Source organism: Lissotriton helveticus, chromosome 12 (assembly GCF_964261635.1).
Source record: "Lissotriton helveticus chromosome 12, aLisHel1.1, whole genome shotgun sequence".
Classification (NCBI taxonomy): domain Eukaryota; kingdom Metazoa; phylum Chordata; class Amphibia; order Caudata; family Salamandridae; genus Lissotriton; species Lissotriton helveticus.
The window spans coordinates 897,973,314-897,996,114 of record NC_136073.1 but is presented as its reverse complement, the minus strand read 5'-3'; the positions used below and the strand labels follow the sequence as shown (position 1 = coordinate 897,996,114).

Here is a 22,801-nt window from a genome sequence, read left to right as displayed (position 1 = left end):
ACGAGTGGTTCGTGGGAATCACGTTGGAATTTATGGTATGGATGTGAAGAGTGCGATGTAAGGTACACAATTACAGTGAATTCTTTGTACAGTGGACTGTTATTTCACAGGAAGGTTTGGACGATGTCTGGTTATGATGGAAGCTATTGAAGATTCCACTTAGATTGTGAGCTGGGCTCCTGGTTTTATGGTATTCATTTTTTTAACATTTCCGTATGTATTTATTCATATTTATTTTTTGCCAATCTTATTAGTATTTATCCATATTACATGTTGTGGTTTGCGAATAAGTGTAGTCAAAATTGGTACATTTCCACTTTTATTTAACTGACTAACATGCACTCGTACTTTGATGTCTGTTGCGTTTTAGAAAATTCAGCAGCCAAATATAGTACAACACTACACCCACAGGAAATTATTAGCAATTTACCAAACATGTATTTTACTATCTGCCTGCATTAAAAGATATCTTTACCTATTTTTTTTATTCCTCATGCTATCTAAATGTTGTCTTAAAATTCACAACAAGGAGCATGGAAAGTCACTCGTTAGAAGCACAATTTTAAGTATTTTTCTACTTTTCAAAATAAATAAAGACAGGAAACACATTTTTTCTGTCTACATTTATCTTTAAAAATCAGTAAAAAGGAAAACTGGGAGCCTTAATTGTGAATAAATTGCAGTATAGATTATTCACCGAAGCTGATACGCGGTGACAAAAGTTTAATGATTTACGCAATATGGGCCAGGTAATTGCACCTTGAAATTGCGCAGTGTAGTTCCTATATTCCCAATAGGCTCTGCGCATTGGAATAATATATCCTATAGATGTGACGTAGGACTTAGGTCGACTGAGTCTCTATCGAATATATTAGACTTAATTGTGAGTGCCAGCTAGCTCAGAGGTCACTAGAAACGTTCTCGAATACGCAAGAAGGGATTAGTTTCTGCCAACCGCATAAACATGACAACTTTGTTTCCCCAAGAATAAAACTGATCTTCAGAGTCGTGGGAACAATAGATAGATATTTTACTCAGTCAATCATGCATGCTTCGTTTCACCCGAGGTGCAGAGAAATAGAGAGACGAGCGTTTTCAATAAAAGTATTTATTGAACAGTCTTCTTTCTCATGCAGAAGAAACGAACTGCTACAATCGTAATACTGGCTGTAAAGTATAATGCGTACAGCAAGAAGAGTATTATGAAATAATACTGTAAAAGCATGGTGTGGTTTCTAAGCCATAAAATACATACATAAATAACAAAGACTAAAAGTACTCAACTGGAGTTTCTAAAATACGCCTACCCCGATGTACCTAACCTAAGTCTAGTACGAGGGAAGAAGAAAGTATGGTGTAGCATAGGTTTAGTTTTCTTTGCCAAGAATCTATCCAAGATTTCTCTTAGGGTGTAATCAGCTCCATACCTTGGTTTAGAATGAAGGAAGTCTGGTATCTCTGTCTCCGGACTCGATTTCCCAACACCCCGCAAGGGGAGCTTGGAAACACTGGAGCTGGATTCTCAGCGAGAGAAAGGCAGCCTCTCTGTCAGTGCGTCAGCTGGAGGGTCGGCTTCCTTCGGCACTTGCTGTAGCGAGATACGTCGGGCAAGTAGATAGTCGAACTGCTCCAAACCACTGTGTGTTTGCTAGGCATATTTATACCTTGAAGGTGCCTGGATTGACAAAAGGTCGGACATAATAACATCACCAAAGAACGGTAGTTCTTTGAAAACGCCATGATTTCTTGGACAAATCAATATTCAAGAAAGGGGATGTCCCTGACTGCTGAAGCCGAGTTTTCCAAGAAATCGTTGTGGCTTTGTGGAAGTAGCCATGCCGTATTTGGACTGGATGGGCTATGTCTAAATATGGTTATGCTTTCTATGCCTATATAAGGGTAATGTGAATTATACCTATATAAGGGCATGAAACGGGAAAATTACACTAGGGTCCTAAAACGCTATACAACAGTTTGGTATATGTCACCATGTTATAGATGATCACTGATGGGATAAATATGATGCTGGTAAATTTGTACGAGTCCCCACATACGTAAAATTAGATAAGATATCACTTTATCAGACGAACTTGTTTCCTTGGTTGAGACGTGAAGTTTTAGTTGACAAAATAATTTTTGTTGTTAAATACAGAGGCCCCTGAGGAAGGGACCAATGTCCCAAAATGCATAGGACGGCATAAGAATCAAGTTGAATCCACAAGAAACGTTGGATAATGTACTTTTGTACTAATGATGCAATACTGTTTTTGAATTGCGAAATTCTGTAAAATACATGGAATATTTGAAAAATATAAAAGAAACGAAAATATTGTGTTTTGTGTATACATTGATCAACTTGATAAGTCATAAACCACTAACAGTGCGCATAGGGATTCAGGCATATCTTTTTCTGAAACACACATACACATGGCTGTGTGCCATGTCGACTCTTCGGATTTTCGTTCACCAAGACACGCAGCCTGCAATGGCAGAGTGCATAGCCTTGGAGAGGGGTCTCTGGGGTGGCACAACCAGTGCTGCAGCCGCAGAGAACCCTCTTCAGTATCCATGCCCTAGGTACCAGGAGTACCATTTACTAGGTACTTGTAAGGGTAACTGAAGTTGTGCCAATCATGATACAGTTTTGGTGAAAGTGATCTGGCACAGGGAACCTAGTTATCAGGGACCCCAAACCCTTACAGTTCGAAATCACACCAGGTAGAAAGTAGGGGCTAACCATGCAAAAAGAGGTACTTTCCAATATTTCCTTTTTCCAAATTTAAGTATACCTCCTATCAGTTTTGTACAAATGAGTTGAAGCTGATAAGCATTGATAACATTAGTAGGGCAGCGGTGCAAAGGCTTCACAAGGAAGGGGGGCTTAATGTTAGAAAGAAGGTCACCAAATTGGACCTTCAGGTAGCCCTCCAAGCCTTTGAGGAAGTAAGAAGGGTGGAGAGCACCCCAGAGGAACAAGAAGAGGATGGTCCTGAGGAGCCTATGGACTCAGCGTTGTAGGAGGAGGATGGCCTGGCCACAGGCCATGAGCTGCAGCAGCAGTAGGCCCATTTGTCCACAAGAGTGAGGCCCACCTGCCAGGGCAGAGAGCAGTGTATCCTCCCACAGCCTGTCCCCTGAGAAGCTGTCGGACAGGAAAGCTGAGAGGGAGTTCCAGCTACAGCTGACCAAGCTCAAAATGGAGGAGGCTGCACCACAGTAGGCCTTAGATGAGAATAACCTGGCCTTTGAGGAAAGGAGAGTGGCTTGTGAAGTGAGGCTGAAGGTGGGGACAGAAGGATCCATATCCTCAAAGACCTGCTGCTGAACTTTGTTGTAGTTGAAGACACTGACAAGTGGTTTGAGGCCTATGAGGATGCCTTGGAGATGCACAGTGTCCCAGAGGAAGATTAGGGAGCCAGCCTCTGGAAGCACATTCCAAATGATGGGAATGGTGCACTGATGTCCCTAGGGAAAGGAGACAGGATGAGGTATCTCCCTCATGAAGGAAGCCCTTTCAGAAGTATAGGCTCATCCTTGAAAAGTATAGGCAGAAGTTTAGAGATAGCCAGAAGCTGTCCCAACAGTACCGGGTGGATTATGTGGATCACATCTGCAAGGCAGTGTAGGGTTGGATGAAGGGCTGTGATGACAGTGACCACAAGGAGACGTGCCAGAGAGCACATGTTCAGTCTTTGTTTTGAAGAGCTGCGCCAACCCCTACTGGATAGTGAGCTTGCTAACCCTAGGGAGCTTGCTAAGGAGGCGGACCGCTGGCTCATCACCAGGGTCAATAAGAAGGTATCTGGGGGGTGGGGAGGGGTCACCCAAAGGGTGTACAGGGACCCCAACAGAAGAAAGAGTGGGGGAGAAAAATATAAATAATAGGTTCTCTAAAGGCACCCAAAACAGCTCACAGGGGAAAGAAACCCATTAAACAATCTGACCACAAGAAAAGTGGGTTTCCCAAGAAGAAGTCAGGACAATTCAACTCCAAATGCTATGAGTGGTACCAACATGGGCAGATGATGGGAGACGCCAAATTCCCTAAGAGGGCACAGCCTCCCACATGTGGGCAGACCCCAGGGTTGACTAGTGTACCACTTGGAGGGGAGGTTGCCCTTCTTAGCATTGCAGAGGATACCCTAGAATTCCTGGGTGGCAGATGGTGCCAAAAGCCCAGATGCATACCAATGCTTCCAGCCCAAGAGGGTATTCAAGGAGGCCTGGAGCCTGAAATAATGATCCAGGGAGCTGCTACGAAGAGGAAGGGCAAGGGGTGTGGTCCGGGAGGAGTCTGAGCCTGAGGCACTGCCCCATAACCCACAGGTAAGGACATTGCTGCCCTGTGATATATGCCAGAGCTGGCTGGTTGGCAAGCTGAAGGTGGACTATTACAGGAGGGGTTCTGTAGAGCTCAAAAGGTGTGCCCAGGCCTGAGGCAGCAGGCAGAGGTCCAGACAGCTGGGGACACCCTTGAAGATCACATGATTTACTGGAAGAATGATCTCCTGTACAGTGAGCCTAAAGTTCCAGCGCCTGGGGCAACCTGTGTCTTGATGGTTCCCCAGTGCTACAGGGCCCTTCCTACTGGGTCTTGCCCAAATAAACTTTACAGACTGTCTGACAGGATGAGAGCCAGCACTACTCCAGTAGCCCTTGACCCAGCCCAGTGGTGCTGGTACCCAAAGCTGATCCACGGGGCACCGCTCCAGAACTCAGGTTCTATGTGGAATATAGGGGGCTCAATTAATTTGCAAAGATTAATGCTCACCCCACCCTTCAGTGATCTGAAAAGAGGCCTGCCAAAAAGTCTTTTGATACCCTGAAGGAGGCCATGTATACATCACTAGTATTCAAAGCCCCGGAATTCTCCAGGAAGCTTATAATACAGATAGATGCCTTGGAGCATTGCATAAGATCTGTGTTCTCGCAGCTAAATAAAGAGGGCCTAGACCAACGTGTAATCTTCTTCAGTAGGAGGTTACTTCCCAGGGAATAGAGGTGGAGTGCAATTGAGAGGGAGCCTATTGCTGTGGTCTGGGCACTGTAGAATCTGAGGACATACTTGTTTCAGAGTCCCTTCCAGGTTCAGACAGAACAAAGGCCTCTCATATGGCTAAAGTAGATGAAGGGTAAGAATCCCAAACTGTTGAGGTAGTCCATCAACCTACAGGGAATGGACTTCAAGATGGAGCACCGACTGGGGTCTGCCCACGTTAATGCTGATAGTCTTTCCAAGTTATTCTGCCTTAGTAATGACACCTCCCATGAGGGTGGGTAGTTCTCCCTACTTTTAGCTGTGGTACACCTGTTAGACCGGTCATCAGTGGGTGGTATTCCCCCAAACTTTTTGTCTTCACCCTTCCTGTTTCCTGAATTTCGTTTTTGTTGGCAATAGGACTCTAGCACTGGTTAGCAGTGGTAAAGTGCACAGACTGCTTGTGTTCTCTCCCTACAACCTGGTAAAATTGACCTATGTCTGATTGACATATTTAATTTACTTGTAGGTCCATAGTATATGGTACTGTATCGTGCCACCTACTAAAGTAGGACTTTAAATATGTCTCAGGCCAGCCACTGCAGTCTTTAGTGCAGTTTTAAACTGCCAATTTAACTAGTTACAATCAACCTTTTACCAGGCTTAAACTTTCCGTTTTAACATATGTAAGTAACGCCTAAGCCCACAGGGCTGGGTGCATTGTATTTAAAACGCATGACATGCGATTTTAAGTGTTACATGTCCTGGTAGTTAAAAACTCCTAAAGTCGTTGTTCACTACTGTAAGCCCATTGGATAGCACTGGGTTACCTTACTACATTTAATAAGTGCTAACACTTGATGGGGAATAGATTGGGATGTTAAGTTTAGACTCGGATGAATTGTAATTTAAAATCCTTTTTAATGGTGAAGTCTGAATTTAAGTCACAATTGCCAAAATTGCGTTTTTAGAAAGTTAGAATTTTCTTGTCCTAACCATTTGGTGCCTGCTGTCTGTGTCATGGAAAACATGGCTCAATACAAATAACTGGATTACCTCGCCATGTAGATATTTGCTTCAAGCTGTTCTGCAATTAGGCCATTTCATTTGGTGTGGTGAAACAAACAATGGAGGCTGGCGTAGATACTTTAAGAACTGCAGGAAGATCTAATGTACTACTGCCGGAGAATTATTGGATGTGTACCACTGTATTTTGCAATGATGTTTAAGCACCACTGTTTGGCATACCTTTTGACAGGCAGGGATTATCTGGACGGAAACTAGATTTCTGTTTAAAGTGATATTAGGTGAGTCAAGAGGAGGTTGGCCAGTAAGGAAGTTCCACCAGCAGCATAGCTGCTTTAGAGGTTCCAGCTACCAGGATGCTGATATCAGCCTGTCCTTCCTTCCCAACATCAACCGCAGCATAGGTCCTTAGTCCCATGGAGGCTGGAGTGATGGTCAACAATGCCAAAAAGCAGCATCCACTGCAGCTCCTTTGATTACTGCAGAAGTGAAATCTGTTGAGACTTTAATTAATCCTACAGAGGACTCTCCAGTGAAGGGACTAGTGGCATCTTTCTTCCACACATGGTCCTTAATGCGCTGGGTTGTACAGATTCCGAGATGAGGCGATTGTCTACCCCCACACACAAACAGTGAGATAGAGATATTCTCAGAAAGAGGCCGTAGAGAATGCTCCTCAATTGCAAATGAGCAAGGATGTTACTCCAGCTATCTTCATCAGCCACCCAAAAATACAGAGGTCTTTGTCAAGTTCTTTATCTGAAAACTTTATAAAAGAGCAGAGGGTCAAAATGTTGACTTTGCAGCAAGTTCTGCAGTCCCTTCAGCAGCAGGATTGTCTGGTTTCTCTGGGTCTCCAGGATGACTATGTCTATGACCAACCTTGGTAGAGCACAGGAAATATCTATGGTTTACTGTGGGAGATATTTGGTGTAGTTCAAAGTTCTCCCTTTCAGGTTGTCTGCCCACACAAAAGGCATTCCAGAAGTGAAGGTTGTGGTGATTGCTCGTCTCCATCATCGGGGCTGTTTTCTATATCCATAGGTGGATATCTGCTTAGCGAGGGCTAAAACTCCTTTCCGGACAAACTTTACCCAAACTGAATCCGGTGTATAGGAGTGATTCTGGATACCAAACTGCCCACGGCGATTCCTTCTCAGACCAGGTTGGGAGATAAAAAGATCAGTCTTGTGTCTATGGCATCATATTGGTTTCACATTCCAAGGGCACATATCTAGATTGATGACAGTAGTAAGTTAAAAATGAATGTACACACACACACACACACACACACACACAAAGACTAACTCTAGATGGATATCTTTGGCAATCATGCACTTTACAAACCTGCAGGTAAGACTAAACCGAAGAAAGTGTTATCATGCACTGCATTTATTATGATGCATCGGGGCAAAATGAGTGCTGCAGTGTAGCCCACCCCCCTCCTATTTGAAAAGACTAAACCGAAATGTGATACAGGGTCCAGGGTCCACTCTATGAAAGGGGTTCCTTTCTAGAAGGCCTCTCAGTCCCTTTTGAGCAGTCCTGCTGCAGTAGGGCTATTTTCCTGTCCTTTTTTGTGTGATTTCAGACGTATTCCGATTTACCTGAGGAACAGATGCTTTGGGAGTGGCTCAAATAAAGAACGTGAATGAGTAGCCATCCACTAGAACAATTTGTTTATGTTTGGTTATGTTCTTTCTTATGAATGATTTAGCTCCCCCAGGGTCGTTACAGCCCCGACCTTCCTTCCCAAGGGTTTCATTTCTAAAATTATTAGATTGCAGCTTATATGGTCGCGTTTTGAGTCTGCTGCACATCTGCCTCGACTAGGGGGTGGGAGGGAACCCAAAGCAGAAATAAGATTGGATAAGACGTCACTGACACCAGCAAGCATGACCTAACCAAGGATAACGTCACTATTAGAATATGCGTGGCTACAGTTTCAAATGTGGTTTGTACAGACACAGATGATGGGCTATGGCAGCATAAAGATCCTGAATCCAGTCTGAGACCTAGAAGGGGTTAACGTAAGGAACCTGTAAGAGCGGAACTCTCTATCAGAAAGAAGGTTTGCAAAGGTAAGTAACTTGTTGTTCTGCTGCAATCCTTAACACAGGGCCCTATGGGAAGAGTCCACAATGGTCTGAGAGTCTAATGTAAGCCCAATGTTACTGCTTACAGAACTGTAATTGTTTGCAGTCATTGAAGGATGCAAGCTACACACTGCTGGGGTTCATGACTTATATTCTGCCCTCATTCAGGAGGTACACAATAATCATTACTGCTCACTTCACAACGAACCCAGTCACTCCACCTGCAAACCCTTTCCTCTCAAGGCTTTCTTAAAACATTTACAATGTCCCTTGTGCCCAAGCCTTCATGGCATTCCCATCAGCCATGCAAGAAGCATGGCTTACAGCGAGAACCCCTATATATCCGGGGAGCCTACGGATCTTCCCTCTCCCACAGGGACCATGGATTCTTACCCAACACGTAGGCAGACACCAGCTTCTGTATAACGGTGACATGGAAGTTTTCTGGCACGAGGGTACTCATCTCACCCTGGAGGGGCAACATCAGGAAGGCCATGCAGGCAATCCCCACCAATATGTAGAGAGTGAAGAGGGCTGGCGACAGAGGACGGACGGGCGCTGTGCAGAAGGAAAAGAGAGAGAGTGTCAGGGGATCAGTCCTGTAACAGAACAACAGAAGCATTCACCACAAGGACACAGAATGTGATCCTTCCAAAAAAAATCTTACTGCTGCAACAAGAATAAATATGTGTGCCTTATGAGATGGAAACATTAACCACACCGTATGATACCCGCTGATTAAATGCTCAAATGAAACAGGGGTTCAGTAACAGGTCTTATGTGGGAGAGACGGGCAACAGAGAATTTCAATAAAATTAATTCAGACTTTACATACCTGACGCAGCCAATGCTATACATTTTGTGTACTTCATGTCTCCTTCCTGCCAAACTTTAAGCTTTGATTCAAAACATAATTGCTAATGTTTGAAAATGATGTGATGTGTCTACCTTTAGCGTATACTAGAGTGAGTCAAAACACAATAACATCCTGATTGAAAGGCATTTTGTCAAAGCCACATTTCTGGAGCTCTGGCTGGGAGGCAGCACCCAGTGAACGGATGTTAGTGGTGGGTGGGGGTTTGCTGGGGGGGGAGGGACATGAGTCTTTTCCTGTCTGAACAGCAGAACAGGACTTACTTTGCTCATAGAAAGGCTATGCTCAATGCCCAACACAGTTGTTATCAGGCACACTGTGAGGGGCTGTGCAGTGCAATTACCTTAATGATAAGTCCATTAAGGTAATGACATTACACAAGCACCAGAATGAGCTCCAGCAAGGAAGTCTGGATGCAAGAGAAGCATCGAGGTCCTCATGGCGCTCTACAAAGCAGGTGCCACACATAAGGCCCTTGCTATCAGAGGCTGGGCAGCGTAAAGTACTGAGTTAAGTACTTACCAACAGGGTAATAACATTGCCCTGCCCCCGACAGTGCTGGGCCGCCCCAGTATTCCTCACTGCATCGGAAAGAGGAATGCTTGAGCCTTTTTATCAAATCCAGGACAGATGGACACAAAAGAGCGAAAAATGAAGAAATTACCCGAGATTTCGGATGTGCTTGGCACAGATTGAAAAAAAATCACCCTCCCCATACTTAGTATAACCAGGGGTTGACATGATGTCATGTAACTGTGAAAGTTGGTGCAACTTACAACCTAATGTCTCTTTTCAAACACGGTTGGTGTCTTGCCCTGAGAAACCCACGCCCCAAGCAAAACGCTGCTAGCTCCCGATTAAAATAAAAAAACAGCAAAACCCCCAATCTTGATCCTGGGATGACATTGATTGCAGTAGTAAACAATCCCACCCACCAACCCCCTGTGCGTCCCATGTGTGGGCTTCTACCTAAAGCTGAGGGTTCCATGCCCCACGGATGTATAAACTCCAGAACATCAAATGAGTGCAGCAAGTTAGTCGGGCAGGCCTCACTATATAAAACGAATTCCTTACCAAATTATGCAAAATAACCCTTGCAATACTGGACCCCTCACAATCAGGCTTCAGAGCCAACCACAGCACCGACTCAGCCCTGACTGCCGCATCAGACGACATCCGCACATTACTGGACAGAGGAGGATAACCCGCCCTGATCCTACTTGACCTCTCTGCAGCCTTTCCCACCACACACTCATCAAACCGTTACACCAGGTCGGCATCAAAGACGACATGCTCAGATAAATGGCATCCTTCCACATGGGACTCACCTACAAAGTCCAACTACCCCTTCACATCGCAAGCCAAGCACAGCATATGCGGCATTCCCCAGGACTCATCCCTTAGCCCACTGCTCTTCAACATCAACATGTCATCACTCACAGACATCGTAAGATCGCACAACATCATCTCCCACGCCAACGACACCCAGCTAATACTATCACTCTTAGCCGACACCATCACGGTGAAGGCTAACTTCCACAACTGCATGAAAAGCATATCAGCCTGGAAGAAGGAAAACAGCCTCAAGCTCAACACCGACAAGATGAAAGTCCTCATCTTTGGCAAACACACTGCCCTCTGGGATGTCTCCTTGTGGCCTTCAGAACTCGGACCCAATCCCACGCCAGAAGACCACACCTGCAACCTTGGCATCGTCCTCGACAGCAAACTATCTATGACACGCCATCTCCTCAGCCTGCTTCCACACGCTCTGCATGCTTCGCAAGATTTTCAAGTGGCTTCCCATCAATACCAGGAAGAGGGAAATGCAGGCCCTCATAACCAGCCAACTAGACTACGGCAACACACTCTATGCAGGGACCACCTTCAACCTCATGCAAAGACTTCAATCAAACACAGCGGCCAGACTGATCCTCAACCTGCCCAAGATAACCCACATCACCCAGGACCTGAAGAGCCTCCTCTGGCTTACATTTCAGAAGAGTTGCCACTTCAAGCTCCTGACCCATGCCAACAAATCCCTCCACGACCAAGGACCCACCTACACGAACCACCAACTACACTAGCACCGATCACCCAGGAACCTCCGCTCCGCACACCTTGCCCTACAGAGATCCCCGCATTTGCCGCAACAGAGGAAGATCTTTCTCCCACCTGGCCACCAAAATCCTGGAACACCCTCCGGCTCTACACGGCACCCTCACTCGCCAACTTCAGGAAAGGACTCAAGACCTGGCTCTTCGAATGAGTCTGGCAGCAAGCGCCTGTATACTTCACACACATTCAGTACCATGTATGGGGGCAGGAAGTGCTGTTCCCACACTCCGCTCCTTGACTAACTGCCAACTCTGCTTATCACACACCTAGATGTCTGAATGTCTGTAGGCTGTATGCGTCATGCAATGTGCTCGCTGGTTGGTTGCCGGCTATGCTTCACACACATACAGCAGCGTGTATGGCTGCAGGCGGCGCTGCTCCCACTGGCTATGCTTACTTTGCTGCACTGGGAGAATGTGCGGCGGATGCCATGGTATACTGTCTCTTAGAGGCCTTCCCTGAACGGTGGGACCCTGCTCCCTCTTCGTCGGGTGAAGAACTGCGATGATCTCCTTCCGGCCCACGTTCCTCCGACTTCCTTCTTCAGATACTTCTATTCGAAACTTGTCCGGCGTGCCATAGTAGCGGGCACTAATGTCCTTGTGCCGCACAACACTGTGGAAGACATGAGAGGTAGTCTGTTCAGTCAGTGTTAACATATTGCAACTTTGTGCTCCTCCAAGCCTACAATGAATGTATCTAATGCACATACAGTAACAATCCGCAAATGAACTATTTTACAACACGCTACCCAATGAATGACACCAACTGCTGGTTAATCTCGGACAGAATATCTCCTGGGCCACTACAACGCCCCACATTAAGTCATCAGCTATTTACACCTCGAGGTGAACAGAATCAGCTCCCTACAGAATACTTTTAGTAAGGATGTGTTAACCTTATCTAGGGACACGGGAACACTGCATTTCTCAACATAACATTCACAGATTAAAACCAGTGTATTCCATCACCAATTCTCAAGAGGGTCATTGTAAACAAATTGATCATTACAATGTTTGACTTCTCCTGGAACGTGGCCTGGGTATTTGCCAGTGGCTGAAACTTTTGCAAACATTCCAGCAGTCACATTTGGGTTTGAATGAGACACCCTAACAGTGGAGGCAATGCCCAGAAGTGGGTCTTGTGCTCACTCTGCCACATGACCCAAGCTACTGATCAGAGAGGAGGTTCAACAAGGCTGAAAGTGTCTGCTGTGACGCGTTCCCTTTCAGAGGGGACCTGGCTGGGCAGTTCGGGCTGGACTCTTCATTTTGGGTCAGAACCAACTGAGATGTCTTGCCCTGGAGTGCCACGAGTGAAGAATGATTTACTAAAATGCAGCCCGTGGGACTGCCAGTCCCGGAGACTTTGGCAAGCACTCTACCCATAACTTTTATGTTTCAGAGTTACTACCCATGTAGAACTTCAGCACTTTGGGTGTGGATTTTCTAAACTATCTACAAAGTGTAAATCTCGGTTTGTTCACCAATGGGTGAGGTGCCTCTTACATTCACCCACAGGTCTTTGGGGGAGATCTGCGCTTTTGTTTCCAGGGCTCATTTCCACCCTTTCAATCACATTATTATTTTTGGGACTGTGTAAAGCGATCCTTTATCCTCAATATTTCAAGTGGGAAAGCCGTATGGACAAGTGCCCCAAAAAGGAGGCGAAGCGAGTTAGAGGAGATTACAATCACCAACGTACAAACCTGGTATAAGTTTCCGCACACATCAAATAGCGGTTGTAGTCCATAGAAATGATTATTTTAGAATTTGCACCAGGAACGTGATATTCCTGCCTTTAGCAGCAATATTTAACATGTTAATTACTGATGGTAGTAACAGCAGACTTATTAAAAATATTCAAACAAAACAAACCAATGAATGTGAGCCCTGATCACCCCAGCGCTGATGGACCACATGCAAATAATTTGGTGTCATTTACAAAAATGAATTAGTAGATCTGTCTGCAAGAGCGAACACCAAGCAATCCAGTGGGCAAAACAACTATATGGAGACCAACTGGATAAACTTATATTAGATTGTTAAACATTGATTTTGATTTGATTTTACATTTTGTAAAGTGCTGTGTATGCCCACAGGCGTCTTGGCGCTGCCATCTGCATGAAGGCTGAGACTGCCTGTAGTCTAATCATCAAGTTTTGAGTGTTGTATTACATAATCTGTGTGATTGGCAGGAAAGTGAGTCAAATTGTCCTGTACAAACCGATTACCATGGGGAAGTTTTATTTGCTCTACTGTTTAGTAGTGCCCCTGTTCCCTTTGGCAGTGGGGCCACCTCTCTAGTTGTAATAACATGCGGGTTACAGCCAATGTCAGAACGCGAGGGTCACAGGCAGTATAAGAACTGGGGCTCACAGGAAATAAGAAATGGAGGTCACAGGCAAAATGAGAACAGGAGCATCACATGAAATGACAAAAAATGGAGGTCACAGGCAGGATAAAAACAGGAACATAACAGGAAGTGACAAGAAATGGAGGTCACAGGAAGGATAAGAACAGTAGGATCACTGGAAATGACAAGAAATGTAGGTCACAGGCAAGATAAGAACTGGAGCATCACGGGAAATGACAAGAAATGGAGGTCGCGGGAAATGACAAAAAATGGAAGTCACAGGCAGGATAAGAACAGGAAGTGAAAAGAAGTGGAGGTCACAGGCAAGATGAGAACAGGAGCATCACAGGAAATTACAAGAAATGAAGTTCATAGGAAGTGACCAGAAATAAAGGTCACAGGCAGGATAAGAAAAGGAGCATCACAGGAAACGACAGGAAATGGAGGTCACAGGCAAGACAAGAACAGGAGCATTATGGAAATTACAAGAAATGGCGGTCACAGGCAGGATAAGAACGGGAGGATCACAGGAAATGACAAGAAATGGAGGTCACAGGCAGGATAAGAACGGGAGGATCACAGGAAATGACAAGAAATGGAGGTCACAACCAAGATAAGAAAAGGAGGATCACAGGAAATGACAAGAAATGGAGGTCACAGGAAATGACAAACAATGGAGGTCACAGGCAGGATAAGAACAGGAACATAACAGGAAGTGATAAGAAGTGGAGGTCACAGGTAAGATGAGAACAGGAGCATCACAGGAAATGACAAGAAATGGAGGTCACAGGAAATGACAAGAAATGGAGGTCACAGGAAATGACAAGAAATGGAGGTCACATGCAAGACAGAAACTGAGGGTCACAGCCAAGGACAGAACATGCAGGTTCACAAGTCACTTCCTCGCCACGTCATGCCAGACTGCAGCTGCCCCCTAATGCTCGAATGAGTACAGACTTACATATCTATACACGACTGAGGCTTCACATGGCCCTCTGCATCCACCACGGTGTACCTGGAAGGAGCTGTGGAAAGGACTGAGAGAAGAACAAGGTCTTAGGTTAGACAATGCCTTTGTTGGGCCCCACAATTATTTCTAGAATAAGCACTCTGAATCGAGAAAAGGTGTTCACAAAGCATAGTACTCCCTTACAAATGGCGGTGACACAATGACTGGCCCGCGCGGCGCACTTTAGGTGTAACAGCTTTTGAGATCTTTGAAAATAATGGACATGGATGCAAATGGAAACCCTGGGAGTACGAAGGTGGTCTCCGCAGCCCTTGGGGATGAAGTTCATATATGCTGTGTATTTGATGCACGTCATCGCGGATTGGTGCAAGAGTCAATTGTTACCCAACAATAATGGTTCGGAGACCCAATAAAATATTGTGCCATGTTTTCTGAGGGTGATTGTGTCTCACTTTTTTTAAATTAAGAGAAGCTAACGAGTGGTCATCCCAGGACATCACTACAAGTAATAGTTGGGGTGTGCGCCATTTATCAGACACACCAGCAAATAAGGACCTTTGATTGGTCTGTACACCCTCTAAAAGCAGCCAGCCTGGGACATTCTGAAGCCCTTGCTGTGTCAGCAGGCTTCCAGCTGTGCAGCAGTGGAGCAGGCTCCCCTCTGTGCAGCAGTGGAGCAGGCTCCCCTCTGTGCAGCAGTGGAGCAGGCTTACAGCTTGTACATCTACTTCTGCTATTTTTACAGGGTCTACATCAGTGTGGCTAGGAGCAGGGAGGGGGTAACATAAGGAGAAAAGGGAAAGAAACTTAACATGCAGGTAACACAGCAACGGTTGTGGAGCAGGGCATTTCCACCTCAGCCCTCACTCATTTCAACCAGCAGAGCAGAGAACAGGATTCCCAAGGCTGAGATGTCACTAGCATTCTCAGTCGAAATCCACACTGGCCTACGTCTCAGCACCCCTCCGTCTCTGGGATCGCCTTCCATCGATGCAGACGTCTTGCTGCTGGCTAGGGCCAAGCAACAGGTATCCCAAATAAACCAATCTGAGTATGAATTTCAGTACACAAACCCACAAACACATAGGCACGCCTGCAGTCCTGGGATGATCCCAGCCACTGACAGAGCTTAGCTAGAAGGTGACAGAAATGCTAACGGGATTAGCCTGTGATCACTCTTCAAGAAGTGATGCTTTGCTAACAGACAAACGATCACACAACCTAAAAGAAGTTTACCCCAAGTAAAAACCATACTTTTAGGAGGACTGCAGTTGCTAGCTGTATACCTTTGAACTTCAGCACTGACGCAAAGGGGTTGTAGAGGGTGAGCACTTGCTTGTGGCTGCTCTGGTCATCAGCGAAGAAGGCAAGTTCCGCAGGAAACACAAAGACTGGGATCACTCCGACGGTGGACGGCAGCGGGGTCTGTGAACCCAAGAGTCCGCCGGGATCCGCACGCCTCCTCCGACGCTCTTCTTCTTCTCTTTCCAGGTGGTGCTCATTGCCCAGGGTCTGGAGAACCCCACGGCGCATCTGGTTCTACTCAGTGGGAGCATCTGCAATCATTGGTCCCGTGGGCTCAGGAAAGGAGTCAATCGAACCATCCTAACAGAGGAACAAAACCAAAGAACGCTCAGTAAAGGCACTGTCCATCTTTTCACTGCATACGTGAACCTGGGAGTCTTTAGGTGCAATGAGTGAATATCTTTAGCCTGTGTATCTGAACAAGGCTCAGCAGGAACAGCTACAGCACTGAATGTTATCTGCTTGTAAGGCATGACTGATTGAACTTTACAACCCCTACACACACTTCAAAGAGACAACTCAGGATCTATTGGTGCCCGGCACCCTCAGTTCTATTTTGAAATGGAAGCCAGAGGATGCCCAATCAAAACACTGTTCTGGTTAAGGGGAAATGGAATATTTGGCATGAGAGATGTAGAGGGAGGATGAGAATGTTTGGACTCCAAGCCAAGGGCCAATGACAGAGGATGGTTTGACACCGAGGGCCATAATCAAGGCCGTATTTATTGGCACGTCTTTCTCGCTTGAGAGCTGAAAATGGATCCATGTGATCCACATGGAAAATATTTATACAAAACTGGAATGAGGACCTGTTAGATTAGCGTCATCACGGTCTAGTGGACGATGGGCCTGATTTAGATGTTGGTGGTAGGGATACTCTGGCGCCATGGCAACAGAGTATCCTTACTGCCAACATAATGGTCTCCCTGCAGATTTAGAAGCGGGCGGACCTTTGATGATCCATGGCGGAGACTACTTTATCTTGGCCATGGTTTATCCCCTTCAATGGAATAAGGGCCACCAGAGGCTGATGTCTATGTCTGCCCTCCTAATATAGATGGAAGGATATACCGCCAGTTTTCACTGCCCACCACCACCAAGAAAACCCTGGCAGTAAGGGGCAGTGAAAACTGCTCAATCTTCAATCAAGCATTTCTTTTCATTTTCGTAATTTGGGATTTTTGGTTTAAAATTAAAAAAAATTAAAAAGTTTGACATACATCTCTGTCATATTGACGGAGCAGGACGTCAAACTTAAAAGGGCATTGACAGGAATTCCCGTGATGATTCTTCCTGCCAATACTTATGAAATAACTTCCACTTTGCCGGTCATTTCTAAATTTAGCTGGCAGAGTACCCTCAACCTGGCGTAAATTAAGCCCTCTGCCAGGCTGACGAAGAATACTACATCTGCCAAAACTTAAATTGGGCTCTAAATGATGTTAATGAAATGCTGCTGACAGCCCCCTGAGTGCTGGGCTGTGTTTCTTGTAGTATTCTGCTGGAACAAATACCAAGCCTGTTCTCAAGGTGAAACGGCCACTTCAACGCGGCCGTTTCCACGCACACCATAACCACGCATGCATTACTACGCATGTGTGGTTACAACAAGAAGCCTTTATCACACATACCTTTACTATGAAATACGTAGTAAAGGCATGTGTGCTAAAGTTAAAAAAAAAAGGGGGGGTTTGGGGGGTCCCCCACCCCACAAAAAAAAGCGTGGGTTTAAAAAGAAAAAAACGCACCCGTTTGTGAAAAGAAAAAAAAAAGATGTGAAGGAGATCGGCGTCATAAGAGGAAACGGAAAAACACTTCCGCTTCCTCTAAATGACGTACAACGTCATCACGGAAAAACAAGGAGAGGAGAGGTAAGGAGGAATGAGTGGGTGGTGTAGCGGAGAGTTAAATTAAAAAAGTAGGTTTTTAGGGTGAAAATCCTTTAACATGAAAATACCATTTACATGCATACTTTTACAACGAAAATCGTTGTAAAAGTATGCATGTAAAAGGTATTTTCGTGGTAAAGGATATGCCTGGTGATTGCATTTGCGTTGTAAGGCATGCGTTACAACGGAATGCGATGTAAAATCATACACTCGTTCTCAAGAGTCAGTGTTCTCGTCTCCTGGACTGTTTGGACTCTTTAAATCGCTCCTGTTTCACTGTTTCTTAAAGCTTTGAGTGTGTTCCACCTCAGGACCTTAGACTGTCTATCAACAAATACAAGCCTTCCTTCACGTTTCGATGATCCTTTACCGGGGACAACCAGAAAGGATCATTATTTTGAAGGTAGGTCCTTGGAAAGATGATACTGCAGATGCTTCACATCTCAAATGTAGAGGCAACCATCCAGAGTTCAAAGGCTCTGGGCTAATCAAAATTAAGAGGTCAGGTTGGTATTATTGTCTTGCCATCCGATGTGGTAGGCAAAATTAATCTCCACCGCAAATTAGTACCAAGATGCAACAAATTATGACACAGGGGGCCAGATGTACGACCATGTTATTTTGCGAGTCGCAAATTATTTGTGACTCGCAAAATAGTGTTAGTACATGGCCCAGAGGATTTTTGCATGCACAAAAGGGTCGCAAACCCGTTTGCACATGCAATTTTTCATTGTACATCTGGCCCAGGAAGAACGAGGATGTCTTTCCCCATGTCAATCAAAAGGTACTGGACATGCTGAAGCAAACAACAGTCAGCATTCAGCTACACATTTCTCATAAGAAAACAACGAGAAGCCCATCAGTAAAGAAGATCCATGAATAAGAGTTAAATCCAGAGGTTTTGACATTTTGGGGAAGCATCTTTCAGGCACAGATGTAATTGGTGAACGCGGTTTCATTAAATTGGTGCCGAAAGATTTGATATACTTTGCATCCTCTCTCGGATTCAACCTCGTCAGCTGCCTGATGTCGTTGATGTTTGTGGTCTAAATTCAGCAAGTGATGGTGATCCTGATGGCACGAGCGCTCGCAGGTAGGTGTGGTACCCACATCTGGCTCACCTCCCCTAGGTATCTGTGCATGGACCAGACTTTCCATCATCATCAAGAACAAAATAATAAATTCACCCTTATTAGTCTAGCACAGGAGGACCAAGAACAAACACAATCCTTGCCAAGAGCCTATGACTGTGTTAAAGAGGACACAAGTGTGCTTCTTTAAGAAAAAAAAACATTTTGTATTTGGTTTTTAGGGGCGTTATAATTAGCCTCACATTTCACTCTTACAAAACCAGAGAAATTCAGCAGGTATAGTTTCCTCAGCTAACTGTAACTTACACCCCAGCAATCCACTGCTTGCTTATAACCTCCCATATTACATCACTCCTGACATGGTGAGTGACATCACTGATGACATCACAAATTACATTACTGATTACATCATCCATAGAACCACTCACACACCCACTCACAGCATCAATACATAGCCATAACGGCTGTATTTCTCTGAGATTTGTATGAGTGAAATGTGAGGCCAACTATAATGTCCCTGTAATTATTTTGTTTCCTAACTTAATGACCCTGTAAGCTTTTTTTTTCCAGCGAATGTAATTTTTTTTAACTTCACAAATTGTAACCTGTAAAATTTGAGGATGGGTGTGTGAGTGGCTGTATAAATATCTGAGTGGGTGTGTGAGTGGCTGTATAGGTCCGTGACTGGGTGTATTAGTTACTGTATGGCTCTGTAAGTGTGTGTATGAGTGGCTCTATGGGTCGTTGAGTGAATCTGTGAATGGCGCTATGGGATTCGGAGTGGGTGTCAATGGCTGAGTGGGTGTGTGAGTGGGTGTATAAATATCTGAGTGGGTGTGTGAGTCTCTTAGTGGGTCTGTGAGCGGACGCCTGAGTCTCTGAGTGGATGTGTATGGGGGGGGGGCTTCACTGTCTGAGTGGGTGTCTGAGTCTCTGGCATGGTCTGTGACTGGACACATGAGTCTCGCAGTGGGTCTCTGAGTGGGTGTTAGTGTGCCTGAGTGGGTCTCTGAGTGACTACACCAGAATACCAATGGGTCTGTGAGTGAGAGTGCAAGTGTCTGTATGGATCTTTGAGTGAGTGCATGAGAATAAGAATGGGTCTCTGTGCGAGTGCATGAGTGGATCTGTCAGTGTAAGCAAAAGTGTCATTGGGTCTATGACAGTGTGTGTGAGTATCTGACTGAGTCTGTGAGTGGGGGCGTGAGTCTCTAGGTGCATCTGTGAGAGGTTGCATGAGTCTCTGAGTACATTGGTGAGTGGGTGCATGGGTCGGATTGTGTCAGAGTGGGTGCATGATGTAAGTGGGTGCATGAGCATATCAGTAGATCTCAAAGTGGGAGCATGGGTCTCTATGTGGGTCTGTGTCTGACTGAGTCTGTGAGTGGGTGTGAGTGTCTCTATTTGCATCTATGAGAGGTTGCATGAGTCTCTGAGTACATTGGTGAGTGGGTGCATGGGTCTGATTGTGTCAGAGTGGGTGCATGAGTCTGGGAACATCTGTAAGTGAGTGTATGAGCATCTCAGAAGATCTCAAAGTGGGAGCATGGGTCTCTATGTGGGTCTGTGTCTGACTGAGTCTGTGAGTGGGTGCTTAAGAGTGTGAATGGGTCTGTTAGAGGGTGTGTGAGTCTCTGAATCGGTCTATGAGTTGGTGCCTGAGTGTATTAGTGAGTGGGTACATCAGTGTCTGTGAGTGGATATATGTCTGTGAGTGCGTGGGTCTCTGAGTGGGACTGTCAGTGCGTGAGTGAGTCCTATGTGGATCTAGAAATGGATGCATGAGTCTCAGTGCATCTGTGAGTGGCTACGAGTCTCTGAGTGCATCTGTAAGTGGGTGCATGAGTATCTCAGTGGATATCTGAGTGGGTGCATAAGTCTTTCTGTGGGTCTGTGAGTGGGTGCGCGAGTGGATCTGAGTGGGTCTCTGAGTGGGAGTAGGTCTGTGGCTGTATGGATGAATTCCTGAGATGGTCTGTGAGTGGGTGCATAAGTCTTTCTGTGGGTCTGTGAGTGGGTGCATAAGTCTTTCTGTGGGTCTGTGAGTGGGTGCGCGAGTGGATCTGAGTGGGTCTCTGAGTGGGAGTAGGTCTGTGGCTGTATGGATGAATTCCTGAGATGGTCTGTGAGTGGGTGCATAAGTCTTTCTGTGGGTCTGTGAGTGGGTGCATAAGTCTTTCTGTGGGTCTGTGAGTGGGTGCGCGAGTGGATCTGTGTGTCTCTGAGTGTGTCTCTAAGTGGTAGTAGGTCTGTGGCTGTATGGATGAATTCCTGAGATGGTCTGTGAGTGGGTGCATAGTGTATTAGTGGATATCTGAGTGGGTGCATAAGTCTTTCTGTGGGTCTGTGAGTGGGTGCGCGAGTGGATCTATGTGTGTCTGAGTGGGTCTCTGAGTGGGAGTAGGTCTGTGGCTGTATGGATGAATTCCTGAGATGGTCTGTGAGTGGGTGCATAGTGTATTAGTGGATCTCTGAGTGGGTGCATAAGTCTTTCTGTGGGTCTGTGAGTGGGTGCGCGAGTGGATCTGTGTGTCTCTGAGTGTGTCTCTAAGTGGTAGTAGGTCTGTGACTGGGTGGATGAATTCCTGAGAGGGTCTGTGAGTGGGTGCATAAGTGTATTAGTGGATCTATGAGTGGGTGCATGAGTCTTCGACTGGGTTTGTAACGGAGTGTATTACTCTGAGTGCGTCGGTGAGGGGGTTCATCGTCAGAGTGGGTCTGTGAATGTTTTTTTTTAATTTGTTTTGCTGATATTTGCAGCGACATTACAAGATGGGGCTCCACTGGTGTTTGCAACGAATTTGCGAATATCGTGCCTGGGGAAAAAATGGTTTAGTGACATATTGTAGACAGGTAGAATTCCTCAAAGATCGTTATATGCCTCCCCTGGGGTTAGGACTCCTTATACCAAGATGTGCCATTGGATTTCAACTCCTGGGACTGCCCCGAAACACTAAAATGGCGGGTGCAACTCTCTGCTCAGGTTGCACCAGCCAACCACACCATTCCTATTGGCGCACGCATTTGCGTTTCGATGCGAATTATCCGCAATCGCAGATATACACATTGGATTTTCTTCAATTTCTCAACAACTACTGAATAGATTTACATCAAATAACAAAAAGCACAATCTGTGGACCAAAAGCCAGCTTTCTGCCAAATTTGGTGTAATTCTGTCCAGCAGTTCAGGCTGTAGGTGTGTCTAAAGACTTCTATGAAATTAACATTGGAAACACACTTTTTTTTGCCTCCTACCCCCCCTTTTTCCTCAGCTCCCGCTTGACATCACATCAACACTTTTCATGCTCAACAAGAATCACTGGCACACTTTTAATGGAAACTTCTGTGAAGATTCGTCAATCAGCGCCAAAGTAATAGGCAAGTCAAAAAACGCTCTTCCTATGGAAACATGGTCCTAATTGTAACTACCAATTGACGACCGCCAGTAGGATATATATATATATTTTTTGAGCCACATTCGGACTATTCACCTTAAAATGTTTCAGTGAATTATCAACCCAGCTTAGCTAATGCCCTCTAAGTACATTAAGTACATCTCAATTAATTTATGAAAGTTTATTTTGTAACCTAGGTCTTTAGAGAGGACTCACGGAGCTCAGAAAAAGAGCCAGAAGTGAATGTTCAATATCTGACAGAAAGACAACCGGCAAAATGCCCTATGCAAATATGACTCATTTGTCTCGGTGTGGCCAGCTCTTTTGCCCTTGTGTTAGAGTTTATGTTTATTTTGGATACCTGCAGTTCCAGTAAAAGGAAAGCTGTAGTGGTGGGCACAGGACATACTTGGCTCAGTCCCGCAGATGAAGTAATAGAGTTGAAGAGTAAGCCATTCACCCAAATTTGAGCAGATGGGGGGACGAAGTAAGACAAAATACAACTTTCAATTTCAGGCGCTAGACTTGTTCTGTGTAGCATCTGTTTCAAGTATTGCTGTTAACTCTGCTGAATGCTTTATCAGCGCTGAGCAAAATAAGAAGTACGTTTTCCTTCTTAAGTTCGGTAATCTCTATTAAGTTAACAGTTAAGCGAATATTGTATCTGGTTTTTCTATTTTTTATAAACCCTGATTGATAGACAT

The 22,801-nt window shown here is 45.3% G+C and overlaps 1 protein-coding gene across 3 annotated transcripts in view; it reads right to left on the bottom strand.

The window, feature by feature from the left end:
* The window catches only part of MOSPD3 (motile sperm domain containing 3), a 56,349-nt gene that overhangs the window by 15,096 nt on the left and 18,452 nt on the right, over positions 1 to 22,801 (bottom strand). For all 3 annotated transcript variants that reach the window (XM_078670625.1, XM_078670623.1, XM_078670624.1), the window contains 4 exons: positions 15,704 to 16,022; positions 14,409 to 14,484; positions 11,490 to 11,707; positions 8,494 to 8,658 (listed from right to left, as the gene is read on the bottom strand). In XM_078670625.1, coding sequence (XP_078526751.1) covers positions 8,494 to 8,658; positions 11,490 to 11,707; positions 14,409 to 14,484; positions 15,704 to 15,950 — 706 coding nt within the window. In that variant the 5' untranslated portion in view covers positions 15,951 to 16,022. The remainder of the gene's footprint in view (positions 1 to 8,493; positions 8,659 to 11,489; positions 11,708 to 14,408; positions 14,485 to 15,703; positions 16,023 to 22,801) is intronic.